The sequence below is a fragment of the Portunus trituberculatus genome, chromosome 50 (genome assembly GCF_017591435.1).
Source record: "Portunus trituberculatus isolate SZX2019 chromosome 50, ASM1759143v1, whole genome shotgun sequence".
Lineage (NCBI taxonomy): Eukaryota > Metazoa > Arthropoda > Malacostraca > Decapoda > Portunidae > Portunus > Portunus trituberculatus.
In genome coordinates, this window is record NC_059304.1 from 20,131,175 (window position 1) to 20,158,983 (window position 27,809).

Consider the following 27,809-nt stretch of genomic DNA (forward strand, 5'->3'; position numbering starts at 1 on the left):
CTGCTTGGCGGGCGTGAGGTGTTACTCGGGTGAATGTCGTTGGTGTTGAAGGCACACTGGAGGTGGTGGGCACGGGTGGGGAGTGGAGTGTAGCCTGAAAAGTGGGAATACAACCCCGTGACTCCGCCAAGGACCAGTTTACGTGTGTGTTTGTTGTGAAATAGAATCGATATGGCACAAATTCAGTCCTTGAGCGATTGACCCCCACACTGTGTCACCACCTTCACCAAACCCTGCCTTGTGGGGTGTCGTAGCAAAGCTCTCGAGGCGAATATTGACGTGGTGCGGAAATAAACGCCAAAGTAGACGTGGTAAAGGCTGTAATAAGGCGGGAGAGAGACACGGGTTGCTCTTCTCCCCCCGGCGAGCACAAACCGGCCTACTACTTCCTCATTTGTGTGTCCTAACTTATTTTTCAGTGTCCGGAAATGCATGTGACTGTCCCTGCCTTACAAAACGTGAGTGGACAGTGGGGTGGTATTGTATGGTACTGTATGCGTGTGTTTACCAGTGAAATGTATATACCGGTAATGAAATACAAATATTGTGCATATGTATATATCAAGTTTTCGATAAAGCTTGGTGGTGGTTGTAGTGATGGTGGTGGTGGTGGTGGTGGCGGCGGCGGTGGGGGCCTCTTTCCGCCATTACGAAGTCTGTCATGATACTGTTAATGAGTTTGTTGTGTGTGTGTACGCGGCGAGGGACCAGATTCTTTTAAAAACTGGTGGGTAATAGTGTTAAGTTCCACTCAGGGGCGTGAGTGAGGACGCCCAGAGGCCTGTGAGTGCTGGAAACAAGGCCTAGGAGCCGGAAACAGTAGGAGAAACTAGGGAAGTGGCGAGAGAGGAGTCTGAGTTTGTCTTGAAAAGTGATTTTGGGGTGACGCTTGCAGGAGGGCTGAGGGGGACCGGGGGAAGGGGGTGGAGGTGGGAGAGGAGAGTGAGAGAGGAGGTAGGGGGGGATTCCGAGTGTTGCTCACGGGGAGGTCAACATATTTCCGCTTCCTCTCATGTCATATCGAAGTGATTCCTCGTCACATGACCATCGGTACCTTTTCTACGGCAGCGCCTGAACCTGACGGAAGGCCTGCGGGAGGAGGGGAAGGCTGGAACACCGTATTTGTGTGCAGGAAAATGCGATAGCGAGGAATAGGTAATAGGTGTCTGTGAGTAGTGGTGGTGGTGGAGGGGGAAAGGGGGAGATGCTCTGGTCAGTCAACCTCGCGCTAGTGGAGCCACATGCCGGGGGAAGACGCCGTGAGTCCTTTTTACCCCACAGCGCTTTGTCACCAGCCCACCTCGTGCCCTGGCCGCCGCAAACCCTCCAGCTTGCTCCTTTTTACGCTGCTGTGGTGGCTCTTTATGCACACGTGGGCCGATCAGCTGGTGGTGATCACATGGACTTGGGAGATGGTGGCGGTGGTGCTGTGTGGCTGGTGTTGGTGATATTGTATATTTGTTTCTCCGCGGTGAGTGGTGATCGAGCCGGGCCCCGCGGGAGACCAGTGATGTTATTTCGGAGATAACAGAGTGCATGTTAGCAGTGGGTGTGTGGAGACCGAGTGTTGAATGCAGAAAAGCAAAACCCAAGGAAATGCTACTACCGTGAAAAAAGAAATCTGGAGCAGTGTTGCCGTGTACAGCTTGAACTTTTTTCTTTCCTCCCCGGCGTGGAGAAAGTTTGCGTTGTGAGAACCAGGGAGTCGGTGTACTGTGGTGCGTCGGGGTCACGGTGATGCCCTCAGATGTTGATGGCTACACCTCCCTCGCTAGAGTTGTCCAGCTGGAGACGTGAACCGAGAAGAAGGACCCCGGCTGACGGTGTGTGGTGTGTGCTGCAGTAGCTCGTGTGACCTTCACCATTGACGTGCATTATATATATATATATATATATATATATATATATATATATATATATATATATATATATATATGCATTGGATCTCCATGAAGGAAATTCATTGAAATGGCAGAAAATAAAGCAACTTTTGTGTTATACGAGTGGGGTGTACCGTCATATAATTACACCGTCGTGTGTTGTGCAAACCAAGGCATTACCACTTTTGTGGGCCAAGTGGACAATGGTGTTTCGCCCAGATATCAACATTGTGAGGTTTTGTTGACCGTGGTGGGGGTTACTTTGTCAACTTTGTCCGCGGTAAGGTCAGGTAACCTAGAAAGCTTGTGTTGGCTGCCTGGCTCAAAGGGTTTTGTGGGTAGTACTTCACTTAGTGAATTGCTCATCTTTGCTCTCATTCTTATATTGGTTGGTTGCCAGTATATATTTTTACTCTTCTTTCTTACAAGCTTGCTTCTGAACACTTCACTGCCATTGTGTTGAAAGGGAAGTTAAGAAACGTTTCAAGTGCTTCTGCCTCTTGCTTGAGTTTTGTGGAGCTTGTTCTGAAAGGGATGGAAAGATTTTTTCTTTTTCTTTTTTTTTCCTTTTCTTTTATTTATTTATTTATTTTTTTTTTTTTACAATTTGGTCATGGTTGTAGCAAGTGATATATTCTTAGGATATCCTGAAGAAGTGAAATAGTCTAAGGTCAATGAATGTACATTGTGGTAGCCCAAAGGAAGTTGACAGTTTATTTATTAGCAATCTTTTGTTTATATTTGATTGCATTCAGTATTGATGAATCACATTGTGCTGAATGATTGACTCACTTAAAAATGTATGTGTGGTGCACCTGTACATTGATGGTGAGAACAGAGCTGTACAGTCCAGCCAAATGATGATGGGAGCACCATACATAGATATTGTGTTCCTCCAAGCACTGACTGGCCTCATACCTATAGGCTAGTGATCATTTTACAGTTTTTCTGCCCAAGTACGTAATTGGAGATAGTTTTATACTTGTATAAAACAAAAATATTTAGTTTGATAACATTTTCCAGGTCACCATCTGAGTGACATTTCTTTGATAGCTTGATGATTATGTTTAAACTTTGAAATGTAATGTTCTTATGAGTGGTTCTTGTACAGCTATAGTAGGTAACCAAGTAATGCAACTCACTCACTTCCAGTGTGGCTAGTGTTTTCCACAACCAGAAGCAATCTAATTTGATAAAAACCATTTAATTATCAGGTTTTGTTACTTTTTTTTGTCACATGCTTTTTTTTTTTTTTTTGTCACAAACGTAGAGTGCAGTGGAAGTGAGTAGAATGTTACATACTCTGCCTCTGATTATAAGTCTCTAGTGTGCCTCCCAGGGTATGCAGTGCCTGATGCACTCCACTTCAAGGTCATGCTGCATCTCATCGTTAGAGGAGAGTGGAAGGGAAACTGAAGTCATCATCTGCAGTGGTCATTCAAACTCCAGTCTACAATGTATGAGACTGTTATGCAATATTTTTACTTAAAAAAAAAATACACCATAACTTCTGAAGGTTCATTCATACATTTTATAATTCACCATTCCCTCCCTCTGCTATTCTCCAAGTCAGTGTTTACCTCCCTTACCCCCCCTTCTCTCTCTCTCTCTCTCTCTCTCTCTCTCTCTCTCTCTCTCTCTCTCTCTCTCTCTCTCTCTCTCTCTCTCTCTCTCTCCCCATGGAAATGTTGCAAGGGATGCATCTTTTCCTAGATTCTTTATAAATTACCATAGATACTCAGATGCATTTCAAACAAGCATGAGGTCTTTCCCTATTAGCATATTGGTAGTGATATTAAACACTCACATTTATGTACTCTGGAATACATTACATTACACGTGAAAGTTATTGCGCATGCCAGAATTAGTTTTGTGATTTTAATGGTGATAATGCTAATGCTTCAGTCCATCATTAGGTACTCCCAGTAGAAGGCAGCACAGTGGATCAGGGTTATACGGAAGGGAGAGGCAGTCCTGAGGTATGGATTGCTGGATTTGTAAGACTAGCCCAGGGGTAATTAATTTTTGTTTTGGGGGGATATGGATTAAGGGGTTTCATGATTTGAATCAGGCACTGTGAATCATTTACATTTACGTATCTATATGATTTCAGTAGCTTTCAGTTTAAAATTTATGTAAATATTGGCCAGCCTTCTGTACACACGAGACATCAGTAAGTTGGAGGATGTGTTGGGGAAGGGAATGACATGGAGATGAGTCTTATCATATTTACTGTTCTTCAGAAAGGTTATGCAATGCTTTTGTGGGTGATGTTCCTTTTGTTGTTCAGAGATGTGTAGGTCCTTTCACTTCTACCCATGCCATGTAATGCCTTTACATATCTTGAACATTGACTTTTTTTTTTTTACCATTTCAAGGGTGTCTATCTTGTCTAGGTATTGACTTTTTACCATTTCAAGGGTGTCTATCTTGTCTAGGTAGTTAATTGATACAAATCATGTTTATTTGTCAGTATGCCAGGCTAGGCTGCTCATCCCACATGAGGTAGCCCAAACAAAGCACCACGCCTTCATATATGCAGCTTTCACACTATCACCATAGATCATACATACAGATGCTTTTCAAATGCACAGGAATACGTTTTCATGGCACATATATTGGGATTTCTTTTGTATCACTAAAATTTAGCTGAGGATGGTGTCTAGTTTCACTAACAAGTGCTTAGCTGTTTGACGAATAGCATAGCATTTCCTTTCCCGAGTGTTGAAATGTTTTTTGTATAAACTTCCTGTGTCTACCACTCTTCACCCTTCACTACCATGTCTATGGATGCACTGCTCAACATTTTCCTATTTTCTTAGGATGTGTAAGTGAATACATATTTATATATTCTGTCATCAGCCCTTCAGATTTAACTCCCCAAAGACTTAATTTCTGGTGCCATGAAGTATTGATCAATACATACATTTTTTGACATGTATAATGAATCATTTGCTTCTCATCTTTTGAAAATTAATGGATTCATCAAAATCTGTTAAAATCCCCCTATCACAAGCGAAAGAAGCTGTGTAAGTACATTGTGTTACATCAGGCCCTCTTGTCCAGCTGGCCACTTATCATTTCATTGACTCTTGTAGCTGGAAGATAAACGGCATTTAAGATAATGTCAGGGCAAGGAGCAGCAGGGTAACAATATGATTATATTAGTAGCCACTGATTATCAATTAACCTATTAAGAAGCTACTAGTAATGTATGGTTGGTGAGGACTAGTTCCGTCCAGAATTAGGAGGTTAGGAGTGCTTGTATTAGTGTTCGATTTCTCCTACCTTCTTTTTGAGGGTATTTTGCCACGTTTATTGATTGATTTATTACTCAGTATATATGTAATTGTCCTGCACTTTCATGTAAGGTTAAAAGCAGGAGAGAAAAATTCTAAAATACACTAGCATTTTGTGTAAATAGTTTTTGAGGTAGGGTTCTCCAGCATTTTTCTCCCTGTAATGCACTTTTCAACGCTGAGATGAAAATGGAATGATGGTATAGTTTGTTTGTATTATATTCACCTTATCATACAGCTAGCATATTTCAAGTTTTAGTCACTTAACTATATTTTCAGGACTTTAATTGTTAATTTTCTAAAGCATTAGATAATAAGGTATTAATTTTTATATATTCATGCAGTCATCTTGTTAGATATTAGAGTTACGATTATTGGCATTACATTTTATTATAAGGGAAGGAGTGGCATAGAGAAAGCCTTATCTGTCAAAGCTCAAGCTCAAGATTCTGCTAAGTGGCTTTATTCTCTCTTGTGTGATTGCATGTTGCCTGTGGCTTGTGTGGTGGTGAAGCACATCACTCACACTGGGGTACTGCCTCCTAACACTTTACTGCACCACATTACAAACGAACCTTTGCATTGTACTGACCACACATCTAACACCATTGCATTTGCACTCAAGTAGCCTCCCCCTTCTCTCTCTCTCTCTCTCTCTCTCTCTCTCTCTCTCTCTCTCTCTCTCTCTCTCTCTCTCTCTCTCTCTCTCTCTCTCTCTCTCTCTCTCTCTCTCTCAGCCATCCTGTTCCATGATGGATAAATAAATAAAACCAGTTCCTCAGATTCCCTTGTTACAGACCAAATCATCTAAAGTCTCTTCCTATGTAATGTGATTGAATAGTTGATAGTTGCAGTGTTTCATGAAGGGAAGCATGGCAGGTAGCAGCATAGGGCTTGTGTAGACCCTCCATGGTACACACATCTTGCTCCTGCGCCATTGCTGATTGCGCCTGCATTGTGTCATACGTGCCCAGCTGCCCCCACTCGTGTCCATTGGAAGAGAAGTAAATGTAATGATGGTAATTGCATGTTTCCAGGAGTCGATCATATTTGTAATGAAATGTGTAATTCCCTTACAGCAAGATAAACCAGGAAAATAGTGCAAATTTTGCCCAGTGAAATAATTGTTGATCATGCTGAAGTAAACCTTAAGTTGGAAAAATAAGGGTTTACCTGATTAAGGAAAAGGAAAAAAGATAAAAGAGGACACAAAGACTTGAAATGTTGTGAAGTGAAAATGTTCATCAAGAAGTAAAGGTCTGTTGTGCATAACTGTGAGGACCACCAAGCATTCAGGGCCACCATGGATCTCAGTGTCAGGTAAGACCTCCCTCTTGTTTGTTATGGGCTCTTGGGTTGGCTGCAGATCACCACTCCCTCTGCTGGCGGGTCTTGTGGCCACGGCAGAGTGCACCACCATTGCCTCACCTCTTTCAGCTGTGGGGACAACTTGAAAGAAGGACGAAACTGCTCGAGTGTGGCCCAGTATTCCCCTCATGTGCTTTCCTTACCACCAGGAGTCAATATTGTCACATGAGCAGCAGTTTCGTTTTTCTCATCAGCATCACTCACCACCCACGTCTCTACTTTCCCCTCAGATTTTTATATTTTATTTATTTACTCCCTCCATTATGTTGCTTGATGTGAGGCTTGAATATGAGGAACTTACAGGCCTCTTTACAATTGCTTTGGTTATTGGTACCTATCACTACTATGATGTGTCAGGTCCTGGTTAAAGAAAATGGAAAAGCACCAGTTTCCTCCAGGCTCGGGTTTGTCTCTGGCTGTTCAACATGACTCCTGTTGATGCATTTATTGCTACACTAAGTCTTTTGGGGCTAGAAAAATACTGATTCTCTCTCTCTCTCTCTCTCTCTCTCTCTCTCTCTCTCTCTCTCTCTCTCTCTCTCTCTCTCTCTCTCTCTCTCTCTCTCTCTCTCTCTCTCTCTCTCTCTCTCTGGTTAGCATGAGGAGTAAGATTTATTTGTGTTGGTGCTTTTGCTTTTTCTTGGCCTGTATTTTCCTCGTGTTTTGATGCTTGGTGTCATATCTACCAGTGTTTTTTGTTCCCTTATTTAGATTTTTTTATTGCTCCTATTTAGTTCAATGACTCATAATAATCTTTTTTAGATCATACTGGCAATGTTTATCTATAGAAAGACATTAGGTTAATATTATCAATATTTCTATGATATGTATGGTGTTTCTCTGGCTGTGCGCATGGTTGTCATTTGAGTTTTCCCTCCCAAGTTCGTGGTTGATAATGGTTGGTTTACTACTGGTTCTGTTGTGTGTCCCATGCTGGGTTCCTCAGGTCCTGGAGGCCACGTGCACCTGGCTGAACTCTGCTTTCATGTTGTACAAATTATTCATCATCATGCTGGCCATTCATTTTGTTAATTGTTTCTGTACTAGCTCCATGATGCTCATGCACATTGTAAAGATGAACATTGTAACAATGTAGCACTTTGAAGATTTCCAGAGGATATGGTTTTATTGTAATTAATTTGAATTACATATTTTACAGATTCTTGAAATATTAGTTAATGTTGGTATTATTAAAATTATTACAACATATTGCTTTGAAATACAAATCTTGTATTTGAATGGTATTCAAATTATATTATTTGAAGAACATTTATCAAAACTATGAATCACAAGAAGAGATTTATCTTCTGTTTCTCCCTGGATGAGGCAGCCATACTTTTACACCTAAAGGAGACCCATGCTGACTGAAATTCCCTTCACTAGGCAGGCAGGAATGCAAACAATTTGTTGAACTGTATTGATCTTGATCTCTTGATGCTCAGAACCAGTTTAGTGAAACATGAGACTAGAGAGGCAGTGGAGGGTTGTGTTACGCAGTACACACTCCAGGTGCAAGACTAAACCAAGCCAGTCGTGATGATTAAAGGTTGGGGAGGGTTTGTTTGAGGATGTAGGACTGTGGGAACATATAAATTCTTGGTAAGGATTATAAAAAATGTAAGCAGGATAGAGGGATAACTCTGCTGCCTATCCACCACAACTATCCAATGATGCCACACCTATCCAGTGAACCAGACTTTACAATAGTCAAGCATGGATGTTCAAATTAAGAGGTACAAATGAATTTCTGTTTTGTGTGGGAGACACCAATACTTAGGCCCATAGTCATTGAAAGGAAATGATCTTCCTTCTTTACTCATTTTATATAGAACGACATTGAGATCAGATAAAAGTGCAATATTGTTTAAGAAACTGAACTGAAGCTTATGTTGAAAACTGTTTCATTGTCATTTATGACAAAAATTTATAAGAAAATTAATGCTATAAAATATATACTAATTAGATGCTTATTGAGGAAGGCTGTATGACCATTCAGTGTGCTGAACAGCTTCTTAACCAGTAATATGAGAATCTGGCTATAAGACATTACCTTGGTCTTGAAGACTTGCAGTATTACTCTAAAGTGTGTGGCTTGGTGGTTTGAGTGTTAATGTGGTCAGCTCATAGCTGGGAGGACTTGGGCTTGGAACTTGGAACTTGGAATTGTCTGGGATTCTGTTAAACCATTGTGGTGAGATATCTGGCTTGACACCTGTGCCCTCCCCACAACAGTCAGCTGAAATAGTGTAGGCAGTTGTTAAAACTGAAGGTGTTCTTGAGTGTTTCATGGGACATAATGCAATATATGCAGAAAATCAAGATCACAACCTAATAGTGCATGCAACCTTGACAGGAAGTACTGATGCCCTGAATGACTTGGGTGATACACTTATAAACTACTGATGTTAGGTACTGATGTACAGTGTAGGCTACAGTACTTGTCAGTGACATCCATTCAGTACTTTAGTAAGATTTCATGAAACCAATAGTCAATTACTACACCTTTTCATTTGTCAGCTGCAGAAGACAGGCAGTATTTAATGTATTGCCTGAATCTACTTGGTGTGGCTGGGACATTCTTTGAAGTGAAGGTGCTTCTCTTGTGTATTCAGGAAGTTGTTTATTCTCCCCTTGGTTGAAATGTGTGCAAGTATTGGTAAAGTTTGTCACTAAACTGCTTTTACACCAACCATGTGAATATTTGAACTGGCTTTTCCTTCAAAACAGCTGTTTAGTCTGTTTACGTAAGGTCATAGATATTATATTGTTTTTGTTGCTTTGTCATGGGCATGATCTCCCAAGAAGGGAACAAATGTTTTGTGTGAGACTTTGCTCTTGGTGGTTGTGTTGGAAGTATACCTGCTAACAGTCACATACCACTGAATGTAATGTGTAATATAACATTTTGAACATTTTGATACCAGTAATCAAGAATTATATGATAAATTTTTTTTTTACAAATTAGAAACAAGAAGGGATTACAGTAAAGAAATTGTATTTGTGCTGAATCCAAGAAAGAGTACATACATTCTTCAACTTTTAGTTTTGCTCAGTTTTATTTGTTTATTGTTATTTGTTCTTATTAAGAAATAAGCCATTAGTAATCATGAACTAAATTTTTATTTACCTGATGTTTATTATGGTGGGAACTGAAAGGTAAGTATAGAATACAGATACATATTTCAAGCTATTCTAGGTAATAAGATGCTTTAGACCAGGTAATCTGATTGTCTGTGGGAGAGAAAGATCTGAGTTATTTGGAATGATGGAATTATGATCACGGAGCAGGTGGGTGGTGCAGGGCTGCCACTTGTCCCTGTGTGATCATTACACTCACAACCTTCACTGATTTGTCTGAAGCTCTTGTGTACATTGATCAGGCAAAAGTGATATTTTAGGGACATTTATTGGATAGTGTGTATGTGTGGATGTAAAAATGTAAGCCATAATTTTGTGATTCAGCTGATGGATTTGATATATATATATATATATATATATATATATATATATATATATATATATATATATATATATATATACTATATAGTGTGCATATATCAGTTAAAGAAAAGTGAAGGATTAAGGATTTAAGTTGATGTTATTTCTTCATACGTTAATTTAATCAATCATTTACTTTGAGTAAATGAAGACTAACTGCTTTCCACACACTTGTAATGGCATGGAAATGAAACATGTCTGAAGAGTTTAAATGTTATGGTTTGAAAAATCTGAACCTTATTTGCCTTAATACATTTGGATGTTACCAAACTCCAATATTTTTGCTGCACTATCTCATGTAATGTGGAATATTGCAGACGTGATGAAGAGGAAGAAGAGGGAAGTGAGAAGTGTCCTGTGAACAATGGTACTGTGACCCCTGGGGAGGAGGTGGTGGTGGAGCAGGAAGAGCAGGGGGCCACCACCCAGTCCAGGGAGGGGGAGGGGGAGGAGAAAGAGGGTGCTGGGGCAGTCATAGATCTCTCAGCTGCTGTTCCGGCCTCAAACAAGAGACTCAGAGAAGGTAAGACCGCAGGGTGAGGGATAGTTTGTTTGTAAGACAGTTGTCAGTGTGTTGTATGACAGTTCTGCCCCACTGGATGTGTACAGTAGCACAGACATGTTTCAGATACTGAAGACATGTTTTTCACTGGAAACAAGGCCTATGTAAGGCACAAATAAGCATATTGTGACTAAAGTCGAAACTTTTTTGTTACATATTTTTTCCATGAGCATTATAAAGTTAAGATTCCTAAAAAGTAAGGAACACTGAATTTAATATGGGCTAGAAGAAAATTCTTTGCTTCATTGAATGGAGGATGTATTATAGCAGGATGGGTATGAAAATGATGGAGTCATGTGTGCCATTCATAGCATCAGACTTGTGTACAGAGGAGTCATGTGTGCCTGCAGGTGATGAAGCATCTGAGACATCAGGGGACTGTGAGGCCCCACCGGCATCCCGCCCCAGGCTGGCCACCACCCCAGAGGCCAACAACACTGCCAACCATGTTGAGAACCACCAGACCCCATCAGATGACACCCCAAAGGTCAATGGGATGAGCAACGGCTACGAGAGTGACAGCAATGGCACAAATGACGTGAACGACAATGAGGTGGAGGAAGAGATGCCCCCGATTCCCCCCATGAAGGAGCTGACCCCAGAGGAGCTGGCGGAGAAGATGAAGCTTGTCCACCGACTGCAGGTAGAGCTTCGCAATGAGGAGATGAAGCTGGTACTCCTCAAGAAGGTCAGGCAGTCCCAGGTGAGGCCTGCAGCCACAGCTAGTAGGGTTGATACTGGGAGAGTCAATATCCAAGACTTTAGAACACAAGTCGTTCCAGGTTCATGCTGAGATTGGTGCCAGGCTCTCCATGTGGCCAGGTTAGCTGGAGCCTTTGATGACACTTCAATCTGGGAGTCATTTCCTGCCAGAGGGAGTGGCAGCCAGTTGAAGTGTCTGAGAAAGCGACTGGCTGATCCCGTCATGTTGTGAGGTATTGACAGGACATACTGTGTCAATTTTCCTCCCAACTGTTTCAATTTGATGTTACTCAAGGCAGTGTAAATGAGGAATAATTGATGTCCTGTTTTGTACTGCAGACACCAGAGTTGTGGAGCAGGAGACCAATCTTAGATGTGTGCAGAATTGCGTTCTAAAATGTGGCGAATTTCAATTTTTACAAAATGCCTAGATTGTATAGGTATTGAAGGGACTCACCCATTTTGTTGAGGCGCAGGTCACATAGGAAGCTGCTAGACTGATGGTTCTTTTAGTTGGATAACTCTTGCAGTTAGTCAGAGGATAAAGTTTGAGTGGAATGGGGATCCCATGGCTGATGTGAATGCAACTTCCTCATTACTAATTTAAAATATATTTCATGCACTGCTCCATGCCAAAACTCACGCCCATTTTTCTTGGATGGTTTAAGTCCTTTTGTGGGTTTTAGTGTTTATTGATTGATTCATTAACTCTTATTCCTTATCTCAATCTTCTCTTACAATTCAATGATGCATACCTGAATTTCATTTCTCTTCAGTGTGTAGAAGTGTAGCATAAGTACCCCTTCCCACTTGATACTTACCAATTCCATTGATTAGTTGCACTGCTAAGTTTGCATGGCCATAGCCTTAAGTGTGCATTAAATCCAGTGACATTAAAAGAAGAAAAAGAATGAAATTATCATTTGTTAGTCATTCTCTGCTCTTGATCAAAAGTTTGCTGGTGTTTCAGGTGATGAAGGAGAATGTGAGTACTACTGCCAATGACACAAAGACTGCACTCAACAAACTTCCCTCTAACACAACGGCTACCAAGCTGGTCCCCTCACAGCCTCCCCCAGTCATCAAGCAAAATTTGAGTGCCAAGGTACAACTCCTCCTTCTGAGTCCTCCATTGTTCAGTCTCAGCCCAGCATAATGTGTTCTGGTATAAGGCCATATCATAGTGCAGACTCCATATCATGATTTATTTATATCTTTTTTTTTTTTTTTTTTTTTTTTTTTTTTTTTTTTTTTATGAAAGAGGCATGATGCTTGTAGATTTTGTTGTGATTGTACTTGCTTCTTGCTATGTAGTGACCACCAAGTTTGTTCTGAATGGTGATGTCTAGTGTTTTCCTAGCCATCATTTGGTGTGTGGTGAGGCAGTGTGTGGTAAGCTGACAAAGTCCACCATGTCATGCCAGCAATCGTGATGCCACCTGCCTTTGCTTCTCAGTGTGAACATAGAAAGCTTCAGTTTAGCACAGATGTTTTTTGCCCTCACCTCAGTCATGACTAGAGGTTGGAAAAAATTTGCCATTTAAACCATTTTAGGTTCTTATGTATTAACCTTTTTCATCAAAATATGTGATGGAAACACAAAAGTATGATTTTTCTATGTGAAAAGGAACATTAAATCTTGTGTATGAACTATTGAATAGATTGAGATTCTGACCAGACTTGTAAAAAGAAATATAAAAGTAACTCAGACTGCTTTGCAAAAATGTAAAAGCAAATTTTATTCATATTTTTTTTTACATTTTCTTCTATAAGATATATTTTGTGTGAACACAGTTCTTTAGATTGGGAAGCTTTTCTCTACATCCACGTTGGCTACTGGAGAGATTTCAAATTAGCTACATCCGGTGGCCTCATTGCCTCAGGAGGTGTTACATCACTTCTGCCCTCTCCTGGTGGAACTGCTTTGACCGAATAAAGCATTTCAGTGTCTGGATCTCTCACCAGTATTGCCTCAAACTTTTGACTTTGATAATTATCATTTTCACTAGAAATTCCCTTGATCTTGTGTTTGGTAAAATCCAAATTGTCAAAAAATTTCCATCAGAGACAGGCTTGCTGTCTTTCAACTTTGTCATTTGAGTTGGAATGAAACCCAAGTTTCCAGCAATGGCAAGATATGCTTGCATCTGGAGAGCTTCAATGTCTGTGTTGTTTTTATTGCTGCTTCTACCGGATCTATTTAAGTTAAAACGGACCATTCCCTATCTGGTAATTACTGGTTTAGATGCAAGAGGTATTTCCTACAACTTAACACTGCTGTCATGAAGTCATCTGGTAAAAATATTGTGTTTGGGGCACATCTTTAGATATCGGGCAGAAACAGTATTTAAATAAAAAAATTATTCATTCATTTATTTTTTTATTTATTTATTTACTTAATATAATAATAATAATTATTATTATTATTATTATTATTATTATTATTATTATTATTATTATTTGTTTTTTTATTTATTTAATTTTCAATTTATTTGAGTAACCTCTAGTCATGACAGCTTTTGTTGACCTCAGGAAATCAGTTGTCCAGATCTTTCTAAGCACTAAAAGTCTCCTCCACAATAAATGAATGTTATGTAAACTGCACTCGGCTTTATTACAGCGAGCATTCTTACATTATTTAGTATCAAGTAATTATCTGATCTTTATTTGTATGGTAAGGGAAATTGCAAACAGTCATGTTAATGTAGTGATACAAGGAAGAGGCTTTAATCTGACTTGTTCATTTTCACACATGCTGGCACAGGTAACCACCAAACCTAAATATTGCTACGTTGTCCACTAAGAAGCAATGTTTCCCTGCAGGCCTCCTCCTCTGCCATCCCAGCACACATCAAGATGTCACAGGAATATAAACAAGTAAAGAATATGACATCAGCTGTTCCTTCTGAGTCACTGTCTCCTAGTGCTCTGCAGGCACAGAAACACCTTTTGGCAAGAGGTATGTATATGGCTCTTCGTATTGTCAGGATGTATTTTGTACACTAGAGATGAACTTTGGATTCTTTTGAGGTATCAACCTTAGATATTCTTGATGTAATGATTCGGTGGTGACCAGTGTCCACTGTCTGAAATCAATCCGGATTAGCTTCTTTTTATCAAAGTTCATGCTAGTGATCCAAATACACCTGACCCCATTGTGGGCAGGGTACATTCTGAAAACATGGCTGGATTCTGCAGGAAATCCAGTCATCAAGAAAAACTTGTATACTGTAGTTGGTGATTACACTTAATGTCACCCAAAGATTAATGTTATTGATGTATGTGGGAATAAGTATGAGTGTAGAACAGCAGCTTGTAGAGCAAGAATGTAGCCCTGACTGCAATGGTTAGACCGGCAAGTGAGCCATTTGAGCCGAGCGTCACCGTGAACCTACGATGTGCTAACTTCCCCCCATGTCCTGTATCAGGGACCACCCTGACCAGCACCGGAGGTGGCAATGGATCGGGCAGCTCCAGCAGCAAGTCAAGCAACGGAGGCAATGGAGGCAGTTCATCCAACATGCTCTCTGGCTTGCCCCCCAACCTGAACCTGCCCTTCAACTTGTCACGGGAGGTGGAGATCATTCGCAAGGACTCGCCTGCATCTTCTTCCTCTCCTGGCCCCGGCCCCCTGGACTCTCCCTCCCAGGTGTCCATCTCCAAGGTGCGGACGTCCACCCCTCACTCCTCACACCCATCAACCGACCGTGCCCTCATAAAGGTTCGCACATCACCCTCATGCCGCCCCTCAGCCAGGCCACTGCTTCTCCACTACCTCTCCTTAGTTGGTATTTTGTTTTATTGTTCTGGAGATAAGCATTTTGATGCCTCGGGGGACTTGTGCATCTTTCTCAGTGTTGGTGATAAATACTTTTATCAGAGCTTCAGTGGATGATGGACAGTCCTTCAGGCAGAGAGAGCTTATATCCATATTATCTTTACAGTGTTGGTTTGATTTCTGCTCTTCTCTTTCCTATCCAACTTTTCAGTATTCATTTTGGTTTACAATAGTTATGTCAATGTCAGCAGATTTGGATGTGCTGCATTTGTAAAATCTGTGTTTTTCTCTACAAGTTTACTGTCCTCCCAGTTGCCTTGACTTTTAGTGGGATGAATTCTGGGAGAGTGTAAAGCCATTAGATGACCCTTGTCCAGTAGCTATTCCCCCAAACAAGTCTTCTGTGTAGTGAGTTACTTGTGATGCCCCATGCTTCTTGGGAGCTTCTTTGGAGAACAGTGATGTGTTAAGAATAATGCTTGGATATGACTACACCAAGGAGAAATGTCAATGGATTATGATTAATGAAGACACACCAAATAGCTGGGAAAAATTTAGTGACTATGCCCTATCAGCTGTATTGCTGGTGTTAATGCATCCATTGAAGGTGTTCAAAGTCTCTCAACTCGATAGGCCAGCACTGTGCTCTCCTCCAGAGTAGCAGCATGGGGAATGATGCCTAATTCATTGATGTAGTGGATTTGTTTGAAGGATTACTGTTGCTGGCCAATGGTTATTTGGGATCACCTTAATATTGACTAGCTGCCCATTTCAATGCATAATGGGTTCTGTTGTGAGTAAGAAGTCATAAAAATACTTCAAAGTTAACAAAGAAAATGTGTCTTTTTTTTTCTCTCTATGCTTGATTGTCTAAATTCTGTAGACGGAGTTCATCCTCTTGAGCTTGTCATTATAAAGTCCATAAGGCTGTGCTGGGAGTGTGTTGCAGGAAGTGAAAAAAAATTTTGTAAAGTTAAAGAGCAAATTACTGCCTAGATGCTAGTACTTTATTTATGGATTTGTTTATTTGATTTATTTTATATTTTTTGTTTATTTATTTATTTTTATTTTTTTATTTTAGATGCTTGCCTACCCCAATTTGAATATTTTGGTGTAATTTTTGTCTATTTTTATTTATTGAGTTATTTATTTTTATTTGTTTTTTTATTATTATTATTTTTTATTTAGTCATATTTAATTATTTGTTTATCTTTTGTGTAAAACTTTTTCCTCCTAGTTTTGACTTTAGATAGTGGGAAAGTTCCCTGCACTTGATTGATTAGCTGTGTGTTGAGTAGACCATTGACAGCATCCCTCTGTTGTGTGCTTATTAACTGACTGACCTGACTTGCTCCGTTTCCACTTCCTTTGTAGTCTGACATGAGTGTTTTCAGCTGAAGGAAGTTCTGCCTTTCCAAATGTTTTAAAAGCCCTCTAGACTTGTACATAGTGAATATGATTTTTATTTCTTCGTTTATTATATATTTATTTATTTCTCATCTGATATTTTTACCTGTTTCTGCTTTTGATTTTGTGAATTTGTTATAATTTGTGTGCAATAACTGACATTTTCCTCCAGGTTTACGCACTGCCTCTTGATTGCACTGCACTAATTGTATTTCTTAATTTTTATAATTTGTCTTGGTAATTTTTGGGGCTTTTAATTATTTACATTTTTATTTATTTATCAATTTTTTTTACACTCATTATAGCATGCCACCTTAAAGCTCCCCAGCATCCCCTTGGCAGCAGTGTTTACTGCTACTCAAAAGCTTCACGCTGCTCCTGAATTATGTTATTTTTCCCACACTTCCTTTGAGCTGTGCAGCTTGAGGGAGTATGTAGTCAGCAGCAAAATGTGTAATTTAGTAACCTGAGTTTGTTTTCTTTCTTTCACTCGGCTGGCCTCATATATCAAACATTACCACCACCACCACCACCACCACCACCACCACCACCACCACCACCACCACCACCACCACCACCACCACCACCACCCATCACTACCCCTGCCCTCCCTTTCCCATGATCACCTGTAACTGATTTAAAATGTAATTTTGCTCCCCCTCACAGATGAGAGTTCATTGTCTATATTAATCTCATAATGTTATTGTGATGGTCCAGTTCACTGTTCATGGTTATAGTTGTTACTGGGTAACTGAAGCTTTGTAGAAGAGCACTAGTTGATTAAGTAGAGAGGTTTCTTATATTCATCAGTCATACAGTATTGAGAGTCAGTAGACCTCTTGAAGTACTCCCTAATATTTTTTTTTTTTTTTTTCTGAAGACAGACTTGTAAGTGTAGGAATACTGAAGGAAGGTTTTCATCTGTGATCTACTCTATATAGTCCAAACATTTTATATTCAACATATTAATATTAATTAATAGTGAAAAATTATTGTTACTACATCGTGACAAATGCAGATCATCTATTGACACTCACATGTAAAGAGAGAGAGAGAGAGAGAGAGAGAGAGAGAGAGAAAAGCATCTTAAACCACTTGTACATACTGCACCCAAGGCATGCAGGCATGTTGTGCACACATACCTCTGGGACAAGTATGTTACCTTGAACATGGCACATACTATACTAACAGGAAGTGAGCTGTGTGGTGACATAACACAGTACTTGATGCAGAGACAGCTACACAAACACATGGTGTAGAAGCAATGTTCACACAGTCAGTATGGAGTGAGTAGTTGTCGGTATAACATGTGCACTAATTTCTGACTAATGAATTTTCATGTTTAAAACAGGTTATGCTGGGTTTCCTTGTTTTATGTGAAGAGTTTGGCAGGCACAGATATATACATGGTTTCTTTGTAGTTCAAAACCATAGAGGCAGTGAAGCCTATAATTGTAAGTGAAGAGGAAGCTCACAGCAGCCAAGTTTGGCCTTATCAAGTGTAGTACATGCTGCAAGTCTCATGTTGGACAAAACTTACATGAGATCAGACTGTATATGCAGCACTGTTACATTCTGTTTTCAAGCTGGACAATTTTTTTTTCGCAAGGATGGTGCTGCATTCTTGTATAGTTGATGAATGACGCCATGAGACCACATAAAACAAGGAAACTTGGTATTTTATCCCCAGCAAAAGATTTTATTATGCTATATATTTTCTTATTGAGTTGTACTAACTTATGTGTAAGATAACATTAATAATTCTGCTTTTGCTCCAATGTAACAAAACCCCTGACAACATGCAACTTTAGTATTCAGAGCAGAGACCAGAGGACTAATTGGGACTGCAGTTATCATTAGCATTAAGTCAGTAGTTCCTTGTGTGGTAAATCCTTTGTGATCTTAGAGAGATATTAAGAGGTTTTGTTTGTGAATTTAAAGAAAACATTTCAAAATGAATTATATTAGTTTTTACAGTCATGGGTTTTGGTCACATGGAAAAAGAAAATTCTCTCTCTCTCTCTCTCTCTCTCTCTCTCTCTCTCTCTCTCTCTCTCTCTCTCTCTCTCTCTCTCTCTCTCTCTCTCTCTCTCTCTCTCTCTCTCTCTCTCTCTCTCTCTCTCTCTCTCTCTCTCTCTCTCTGACTTCTTTACAGGATGGTTCAATGAGGATATGGCAGCAGCACATCTCTCTCTCTCTCTCTCTCTCTCTCTCTCTCTCTCTCTCTCTCTCTCTCTCTCTCTCTCTCTCTCTCTCTCTCTCTCTCTCTCTCTCTCTCTCTCTCTCTCTCTCTCTCTCTCACACACAGAGCATTTTTGGCAATAAGTCTCCACCATCACCACTGCATCATCCACTGCTGAATGTTTTATTTAATATGTATTGAAGGTGGGCAGCTCATCTTCATTTGTATTAAGTTTGATTATTTCTTGTGGGAGCAGCCAGTGAGCAACAGCAACAGTAGCAGCAGCAGTAGTAGCAATACCAGCAGCAGTCGTGTGGATGACACCCACACCCCTGCCCAGCGCCAGGCAGCTGCTCGACTGGCTCTGAGGAAACAGTTGGAAAAGACGCTACTCAGGGTAAGGCTCCTACTCTGGGAATTTGTAGGTGTCAGTTTTGAATGTTTTGTTAACCTAAGCTTTTGGTGCGTGTAACAAGAGTGAGGTGGTCCATGAGAGGGTTTCTGTTCACTAGGAGTGATATGGCTAAGAATGTGAATGAGTGTGTGTGTGAGTATGTGGTGCTTTGTGCCACCCTGTGTGAGATTGTCAGCCTAAAGTGAATGAATGTACCATTAAAGTCATTGAGTTTGTCTTATTCATGTAGGAAAAATATGCTACCTTCCAAAGTTGTCATTTTAGTGTTTTTGCTTCTTTTGTCTTTTAAAACAAACATTATAACTTATTGAAAACTGCAGTTTTGAATATTTTTTTAACCATTTATTAGATGTTTTGGAATGACTGGCAAGTATTGATGTAATCAAGAACAGTTTTATTCTTGTCTGGGGATATGGATGTAGCTGAAAAGCAAATGCTTTGGAGACTGGAAACTATCCATCATGCATTGTCATTCCTTAACAATGATGGGCAGCTAAAAAGTTTGATATTTTACAAAAAAAGATAATTTGACATTTTTGTTCTTTCATTTTCAGATTCCACCTCCCAAACCACCTCCTCCAGAGATGCATTTCATCCCCAACCCCAACAACACTGAATTCATCTACCTACTGGGCCTGGAGCAGTGTGTGGAGCACATCCTGCTGAATGGCAAGATGACCGACCCACGGCCTATGCCTTTCATCTGTTCCCAGTGTGGCACGGACTTCACCCCTGCATGGAAGTGGGACAAGGCTTATCTCAAGTCTAAGAGTGAGTGTTGGATATATTTTATAAGCTTGAGTATGGAGACTCATCATTGTATAATTGGATTCAGTACAGAAATACAATGATCTTTGTTCCATGCCATTTTAAATTAAATGTTAAACATGAATGTCCCCATTCTTGATTTTGCATTTGTTTTCCAAGGCTTTTATGCAATTCCTTTAATCAATTCAAGAATTTTGTGAAGTAATAATTATTTATGAAGAGAACAAATACATCACAGAAGCCTGGAGGTTAAGTTTTGGGTTTGTTTTACTTTTAGGGCAAGATTGTAGGAACAAGCATCATTGTGTGTTGATGTGGGCACCTTTTCTACACACTCTTCTTTTATGTAGTTCTGGCTTAGTCTGTAAATAGGGGACTGACATAAAACATTGATCATACACCAGTTGCTTTGAATGAATGCATGAATAAGGCTAACTGAAGTCAGTGAATATTTTTGTAAACTAATTTGCTTTTTGGATCTTTTGTGTTGCTGAAATAGTATTGAGATTCTTAAGATACCAAAGTGCTTCTTCCAGAGTCTGTTGGGTAACTTGCTAATAAGTACTTTCTTTCATTGCATTATCTCCTAATGTTTCTGTTGCAGTTAAAGTTGAGAATGGGCAGGAGGGCAAGGTGGTGTGTGAGCTTTGTGTCACCACCAACCTGAAGCAAGCCCTCAAGCAGGAGCACACCAACCGCCTAAAAGCTGCATTCGTGAAAGCCCTGCAGCAGGAGCAAGAGATAGAGGCTCGCATGGCGCAGGTATGGCCAAAGAAGGTACAGTTTGGACATGTTTTTGTTTTGTTAGCACTAGAGGTGGAGCTCACTGTGGGCTGGTAACAAGGCTGACTACTTTATGGATATTGTGAGTTACCAGCCGCCACCACCACCACCACCACCAGACTGAGAGAAGCATGCACTGTTCACTGTTGTCCTCTCTGTGGCCTCATTGATGGGTGCTCTGATCCCCTCATGGATGCAGGTCCCCTTCAATGCCTCCACTTGACTTACCTATCATGGCCATTAGTCTCCTGCACAGCATAACCATCAAAGTTAGTTTCATGTTGAACAGCTTAGTAGATGATTCTGCTAGCTAGAAATGAATGTATAATGTCAACTGTATGGAGAGGGAATTTTCATAAAAGTATCTTTGAATGGAACATCTTGTATCTCATTTGTGATAATTTATGATGATTTTGCTAACAAGGTAAAGTTAAAATGTGGGAGAGCAAGTTTTTAATGGATTGACCAAATGTAAAACCCAAATTATACTGGTGTTGTTATAAATGTCTTCTAGAAATTATATATTATTGTGTAGTTTGCAGCCAGTTATCTTGAATTTCACTTGCAATTTTAGATCCCTTTTTAGTCAGTAATTTGTATTATTTTTTGTGATTACCACCTTATCTTGTAATAAGTGTTGGCAGGAGAACCCATCCATGTTTTACTCAAGTGTAATTAGTGTTGTTTTGACACCCTGCATTCCTTACGTGTTCAGTAACGTCAGTAAAGCCTCTGAGGTGAAGAGACGACCACAGGGGGGCTATAGGGACAGTGCACGTACCTCAGCTCTTAATGTAGCTCATGTGTTGATGTCTAATCATATAATAAGCTAATCCTTCTGTCACATCACCGACTAAATGATTGCAATGTGTTTTCTATGCACAGAATTCATTCATAAAGTGTGATGTGCTTGAATTCAGTGTATGGTGACCAAGCATCCTATTTTTAGATATTTTTCAGCTTTATTTCTATTTATTTACTTTTTACCATTTTGCATTTCCATACCTCGCATCATCTTTTGAAATTTGATTTCTGTCCTAATTTCATCACGCTCTTGCATAATCTGACCAGTGGTGGCTTGGTCAGAGACAGACCATAGCGCTGTGTGTGTGAGCATGTTCTGAGGCACGGCGGTGCCAGGCTTCACTACGGGCGTGCCAGCGCAGCTATCAGCTGTTTGTCATTCTGAACATCAGTAAACCTGAATTTGCTCTAATTCCAATTAAGACATTTTACTGGAGAAAAGCAAGATGTAAATCTTGATAGAATTTCACTTATTGGATTCATGGTGAAGATAGCCTACTTTTTCTTAATGTATTCACCCAAAAGTGAAATTAGAAAAAAAACTTATTTTGTCTTGAGAGTTTGTTCTGTATAAGAAAAAAAACTTAAATAAATAGTTTGCAGATTGAAAGCCTGCTTTCAGAGTTTGATACATCACACAAGCAAATTCTCACTATTGTATGTTACTCTAGAAAACCCTTTTCAAGTTTTCTGTAAGTAGTTATTTGATGGAAAGTATATCCTAGGCTTTATTTTGCCTCCCTACATCCTCCCCACAAGAAACCAAGGAAGTATGTCATGATTTATAAATAATTTGCACAACTAACGTCATTATAAAGTCAGCAATAAACTGGTACCAGAGTTGGCAACTCACTCATCCCTTGGCATTTGTGGAATATTTGCCAGTCTGCCTCACACTATGGACTGTGAGTGGCAGTTAGAAAAATGTATAGCAATTGTCCCTGCTTAGCACCGTGAGCCTCCCCAGCTGTAAACACAGTGTGCTCAACGCATCTGTGGTGCTCCTTGGAAAATGAGAATCCTGTCTGCAGAGGCTGGGCTTGATACCCTTGGTCGCATTACTCTGTGTTGTGTGCAAAACCTATCTTATTTTCAGCTGCTATTTCTTTATTCATCAGGATCAGAGACATTACCGAAGAGAAGTTGGCAAATCGTCGCCGATTCCAAATGTTTACAACCGAGAGGATCGCCGCCGCTCAGTCATGCCAGACTCAACTGACTTCTTGACTGTAGGAGGGAGGGGGTCGTCATCCTCGGTTGTCATCTTACCACGTCAGGTCAGCTGCAGGCGCTGGATCAGCGATAACTTTGAGGCTTTGACTGCCTGGGGGCAAGTTAGGGATTTAGAAGATGGCCTAATGTGCGTGCAGAGAGGGATGGTTTAGTTGGTGGCGTGCTAAGATGGTCAGTGCTGACTGACATGAGAGTGACCTCATGGGCTGGTCAACACAGTGGTGCAGTACAGGGATCGTTTTAACAGACTCTTAGATGTCCTAGGGGATCATTTACCAATCAAGATCAGTCATTTTACATAAATTATAACAAGATTAAATTTGACTTCCCAGTTATGTCAGCACCTGATCCCATCATGCCATGCTCAGCAACAATACACACTTCACAGTATGGCTGACCATGTGAATAAAAGTAGCTAGTTACCATTATGTAGATCTATTAATGTACCTTTTGGTACTTTTCCAAATTTTCGTTATCATCATATTCTTTTTAATGTTAATTGAAGAGTCTGTTAACATGGTTGTACTGTTACAGAATAGAGGTTGAAGCATCGTTTGTGCGAATCTTGCGCTAGGCACATTGTGTAAAGTCACACATAATAGCATTGCAAAGGAACACTGGTTTGGACACAGCTTCTGCCAAACACCTGAAAAAACGGCACCCTGGCTTTATGTAGTGATAACGTGCCAGTGTTTTGTGATGGAGCTTTTTTGGAGTTGGGAATTATGGCAAACTTTTCTCCACTTTCCTGTATCTTCTTTTTCACTCTTCTCATATGTCATCTTTCATTAATATTTTCATCATTCGTGTTTGGGTATTAGCAATATGGTGAGTTTTAGATTAACATCTGTTTGAGGTAATTAGTAACATTTAATATCAAGATGGTCAAGAACATGCAAGATTTATCCAGATTTTCTCCCATGTGTTATTCTAAGTATTCAAAATTTTAACCTAACCTTGAAGTTTCATCTTTGTTGAATTTTCCAGGTGATATGAACTAAAAGTATTTTTTTTTTTTTTTTTTTTTTTTTTTTTTATACATGTGTTAGCACAATTTTAGAATGTAATACATTGTGTTCAACCATCTTGCAAGTCCAGAGTTTGCTCTAAAAAGGTATTATATCAGTTTTATTTAACTATGCAAAGTGTGCATTTTAGGAAACTATTCTGGAAGTGTTGATGTAATCTACACTGAAATTTTTTGGAAAATCTAGTTTACTAAATTTTTTAGGAAAATCTTCAGCGTCATATTTCAAGTTGGAAATTATAGAGCCATCAGTCACTTTAAAAATTTACACAGTGAACATTCCTGAGGTGAATGCACTCTTAACTGGTATTATCAATCAAGTAGGAAGTTCTTGGCTTGTCACTTTTGACATGAAAATGAGCAAACTTTCTAATTACTATTTATATGAAGTTTGAGATAACAGTGTTAGCAAAGTCTGCCAAGCACCTGTAATATGTATGTGGGTGCTGGAGATTCACTAGATATGTATATACATCTCTTAGCAGTATATTATGTATGTGTTGCTGCTTCACTGTGTATGTGTGGGTGTGGGGGCTTGTTTGCTTGTTCTTACTATGATATGTTTTTAAGAAGAAATGTATACAGTGATCTCATTTTTTTTTATGTTAAAGGATTAGGAAATTCAGATAACTTGGTAATAAATGTGCTACTGGAGACAATCTATCTTGAGTGCATGTTCCTTGTTGTAAGTGCAGCTAGGTTGTTCTATATATGGGAGATAACTGTGTTTTGGGTGTTCACTTCCCTCTTGAGATGTTTGATGAAGCACAAAGAGAGAGTATATAGAGTGAATGTTGTGTGTGTGCAGGGTACAAGGTTTCCTTTGATTCTAGTCTGTATCTTCTTGTTCCTTGTCAGAGTAGTTGTGTGAGTGCTGCATGATGTGTGGCTTTACTTTGCTCTTGTCATGTTTTAATGCTTACTGCACTTCACAAAAATTTTTGAGGGGAGAACAACTTTCCATTCCTGTGACTTGGAGTGCGAGTTTGTGCCTATCCTTGCCTTCTTCAATGGTGTCTTGTCTGTTAGCAGATTTCTTGCACTTCCATGAGTTGTTTGATGTTAATAACTTTAAAATGGGAATGTATGGATGAAGTAAAAAGAAAAAGCTGAGATCACTGTATTTATACAAATAGATAGAAATGATAGCTAATCCTTTTAAGTTTTGGTACAAAATATTGATAGGGATCAGTTTTAGAGGTTCCAAGCAACAAACTGATTGATGCACAGTGTGTTTGCTCCTCTCTCTTAGAAATGCTGACATGAATCAGCTTAATTTTTTGGATTAATTCATTGTTATGATTTTATTTTCTTTCTACTTTACTGTCAGTGAATGCATTGAGTTGCTTCAAGTGGTTTTTATCTTTGCACTTTCCTTCTATCATTGTTTCTCTAAACTAAAGACATTTGTAGATTTACTTTAACTCATTATTTTATTAATTGATTTAAAAAAAATTGAAGTTTTAATATGAATTTGTTGTTGCTAAGTGTCAAGTTCATTATTACCATTTCTTTAAATCTTTATGCAAGAACATTGCATTGATTGTTATTAACATTTGACTTTTCATTCTCAACAGGCTTCACCACAGCCAGATATATCAAGTGCATCAGTATCTATGACACCTGTGACGGCCTCGCTGCCCTCTCCCTCTGCCCGGCTGCCCTCCAGTGTGTCAGTGACAGCCGTCAAATCAGACTACGGTCACAACTCCAGGAGCTCCAGCCACCGCTCCTCTCCTTCAGTGGCCACGCAGCTCCAGCTGCAGCGGGAGCGTGAGAGACAAAAGGAGAGGGAAAGGGAGAGAGAAAGGGAGAGAGAAAGGGAAAGAGAAAGAGAACGAGAAAGGGAGAGGGAGAGGGAAAGAGAACGTGAAAAGGAGAGGGAGAGAGAACGTGAACGGGAGCGTGAGCGGGAGAGGGAGAGGGAGAGGGAGAAAGAGAGACAGCAGCGGGAGAAGGAACAGAGGGAGAGGGAGCAACGTGAACGGGAACAGAGAGAAAAGGAAATGTTCTTGCCACCAGGATTAACCAAGCAACAAAAAGAACAGTACATGCAAAGCATGACAGCAGCAGCTGCAATGGCTGCTGCCATGTCTAACCCAGCTGCACTGCAACATTTACAGGCAGCTCAGCAACAGATGATAAGAATGCAAGGATTAAGTGCAGCTGCAGCAGCTGCTTCCCAACAATTACCTGCTCATATGCTAGCACCATATTTACTTGGGCCATATAATCCTTTTGGTCTAGGCCAGTTGCAGCAGCTTATGGCTGCCTCTGCAGCTCAGTTAGTCCCAGCCGCTTCCTCTGCTCCTTCACCTTCCAACAGTAGTAATAGCAGCAGCAGTAGCAGCAGCAAAAGTTTAGCTCAGCAGCAGCAGCAAGAGATAATGCGTCAGGCTGCAGAGGTCCATCGACAGTATCTCCTGGACATGATCCCCTCGGGCGGCCTGCACAGCCAGCAGTCACACTCCAAGTGGAAGAGCTGATAGGCAGGCAGGTGAGCAGCCTCTTACCATCAGCCCCCACCAGTCCCTGCCAGCACTGCTGATGGGACACTGTTGCTGCTGGTGGACAGTGGGACTAAAGGACCCTTAGTGACAGTGACTCGAGTGTGTTCAGCCTAGCTCTGGCCAGCCCACCTACTGTAGTGCTGTGCCTGGGCCGCAGCTGGGCCGTGCTGCACCTGGGGTTCCTAGTCACTTTAGGATAAGGAAGCTCTCTGTGATGTGACCAGTGGGTGAGAGGTCAAGTCGGCTTCGGCCACCCCTCGACCCCAGCACAACCAGCCGTGATGGTCGCCCAGTAGCAGCATCCTGCAGTGCCAGTTGGCCAATCTAGACCAGGAGTCTTGGAGCTGCAGGCACTGAAGTAAATGCATCCTCCTGAGACCTAGGACTCATCAAGATTACTGACTCCTGGACTGCTGGCAACAGTAGGCAACCTTCCACTGAATTATAGTGAATGACAGTTATGGTATTACATGACCACATCCCTAATTTATTTATGTTGTCATTTGTTGTCCATTATGGTGCAAGGGAACATCCTTTCTTCACCATTAATCTGTATTGTTACATAGTTGTAGGATTTCGTGAGACAGTGAGCGGAGTGCCCTGCATGGCGTGTGCTTTAGCTGTCTCCTGGCTGCATCTATGGGTCTCGCATGGTCTAGTTTCATTAGAGTAATAGTAACACAAACGGTAATGCAACAAACAAGGTACTTTCCCTGCACTGATAATTTGTTCTTCATGTGATATTTTTTGTTTTGACTTTGGTTCAGCACAAGGGCGGGCAGACTCGCACAAAGTGACCAGCGTGCTGATCTGGACCAGTCTGCTACTGTTGAGGAGCAGACATCCTTATGGTGGGAGTAGAAAGTGTCATCCAAGCAGGCAGGCAGGCAGTTGTCTGTGAGTGATGGTGAGGCGAGGCTTATTCAGGAACCGGGCTCCCCTCCCAGAGTACTTTTATTTGGTATTGGACTTAAAAACCACCACCCATATTACTTGCCGAAGAGACGAATGCCAGTCGGTTATGTACAGTGTACCATGTGGTGTAATGAATTATTAAGTTACTTTTTATCAGAGATTTGAGTTTAAGTACAAAGTCTTAGAATGCAGCGTAGTCAGATTGCGATATTGGTTAATTTTCGTTCCATATTTCGTACAATGTTTTTGTAAAAGTTTATATGCTCTGATGTAAAATTTGAACAAGGTTACGAAAAGCCATTGCTTGGGATTTTTTTATATAAAAACTATATATATATACATATATATTTTTATTAAAATATATTAGGGGTGTTTGGTTTGTGTACGAGGGCCTGGTGCCTGGCCTCGCTGCTCTCCAGGGGATTCCAATTATCTGTTCAATTCTTATAATTGTCATCACTCCCGTTTTCATAGCCATGGCTGAGTTTCAGATTCATGTAGGCTAGTGTTTTCACTTCATAAGTAAGATAATAGGGCCTTTTTCAATAAAGAAGATCTGAAAAATCATGTGTGAATTTATTTGTGTAACCTAATGAGACATGTGAAGGTAGTATTGTGTGCATGCAGCTGATTTGGACGAATTTTTTTTTAATGTGTATTAGTACTAGGCACACTTTT

At 40.3% G+C, this 27,809-nt stretch overlaps 1 protein-coding gene across 29 annotated transcripts in view; it reads left to right on the forward strand.

Annotated features, from left to right (window-relative positions):
* The window catches only part of LOC123499532 (transcriptional repressor p66-alpha-like), a 27,847-nt gene extending 149 nt beyond the window's left edge, over window positions 1–27,698 (forward strand). Inside the window, exons 1-12 of one of the 29 annotated variants that reach the window (XM_045247601.1) lie at window positions 1–29; window positions 6,259–6,499; window positions 10,363–10,568; window positions 10,958–11,310; window positions 12,280–12,414; window positions 14,133–14,268; window positions 14,726–15,093; window positions 18,933–19,073; window positions 19,646–19,862; window positions 20,464–20,636; window positions 22,565–22,723; window positions 25,284–27,698. The exon at window positions 1–29 is cut by the window's left edge and continues 88 nt beyond it. In XM_045247601.1, coding sequence (XP_045103536.1) covers window positions 6,483–6,499; window positions 10,363–10,568; window positions 10,958–11,310; window positions 12,280–12,414; window positions 14,133–14,268; window positions 14,726–15,093; window positions 18,933–19,073; window positions 19,646–19,862; window positions 20,464–20,636; window positions 22,565–22,723; window positions 25,284–26,192 — 2,814 coding nt within the window. In that variant the 5' untranslated portion in view covers window positions 1–29; window positions 6,259–6,482 and the 3' untranslated portion in view covers window positions 26,193–27,698. Of the gene's footprint in view, window positions 459–601; window positions 728–1,031; window positions 1,156–1,199; window positions 1,260–1,297; window positions 1,472–2,138; window positions 2,161–3,314; window positions 3,338–6,258; window positions 6,500–10,362; window positions 10,569–10,957; window positions 11,311–12,279; window positions 12,415–14,132; window positions 14,269–14,725; window positions 15,094–18,932; window positions 19,074–19,645; window positions 19,863–20,463; window positions 20,637–22,564; window positions 22,724–25,283 lie in introns of those variants that run through there. The other 28 variants (XM_045247611.1, XM_045247621.1, XM_045247624.1 and 25 more) reach the window with 28 other exon arrangements.
* The last annotated feature ends 111 nt before the right edge of the window (window positions 27,699–27,809 follow it).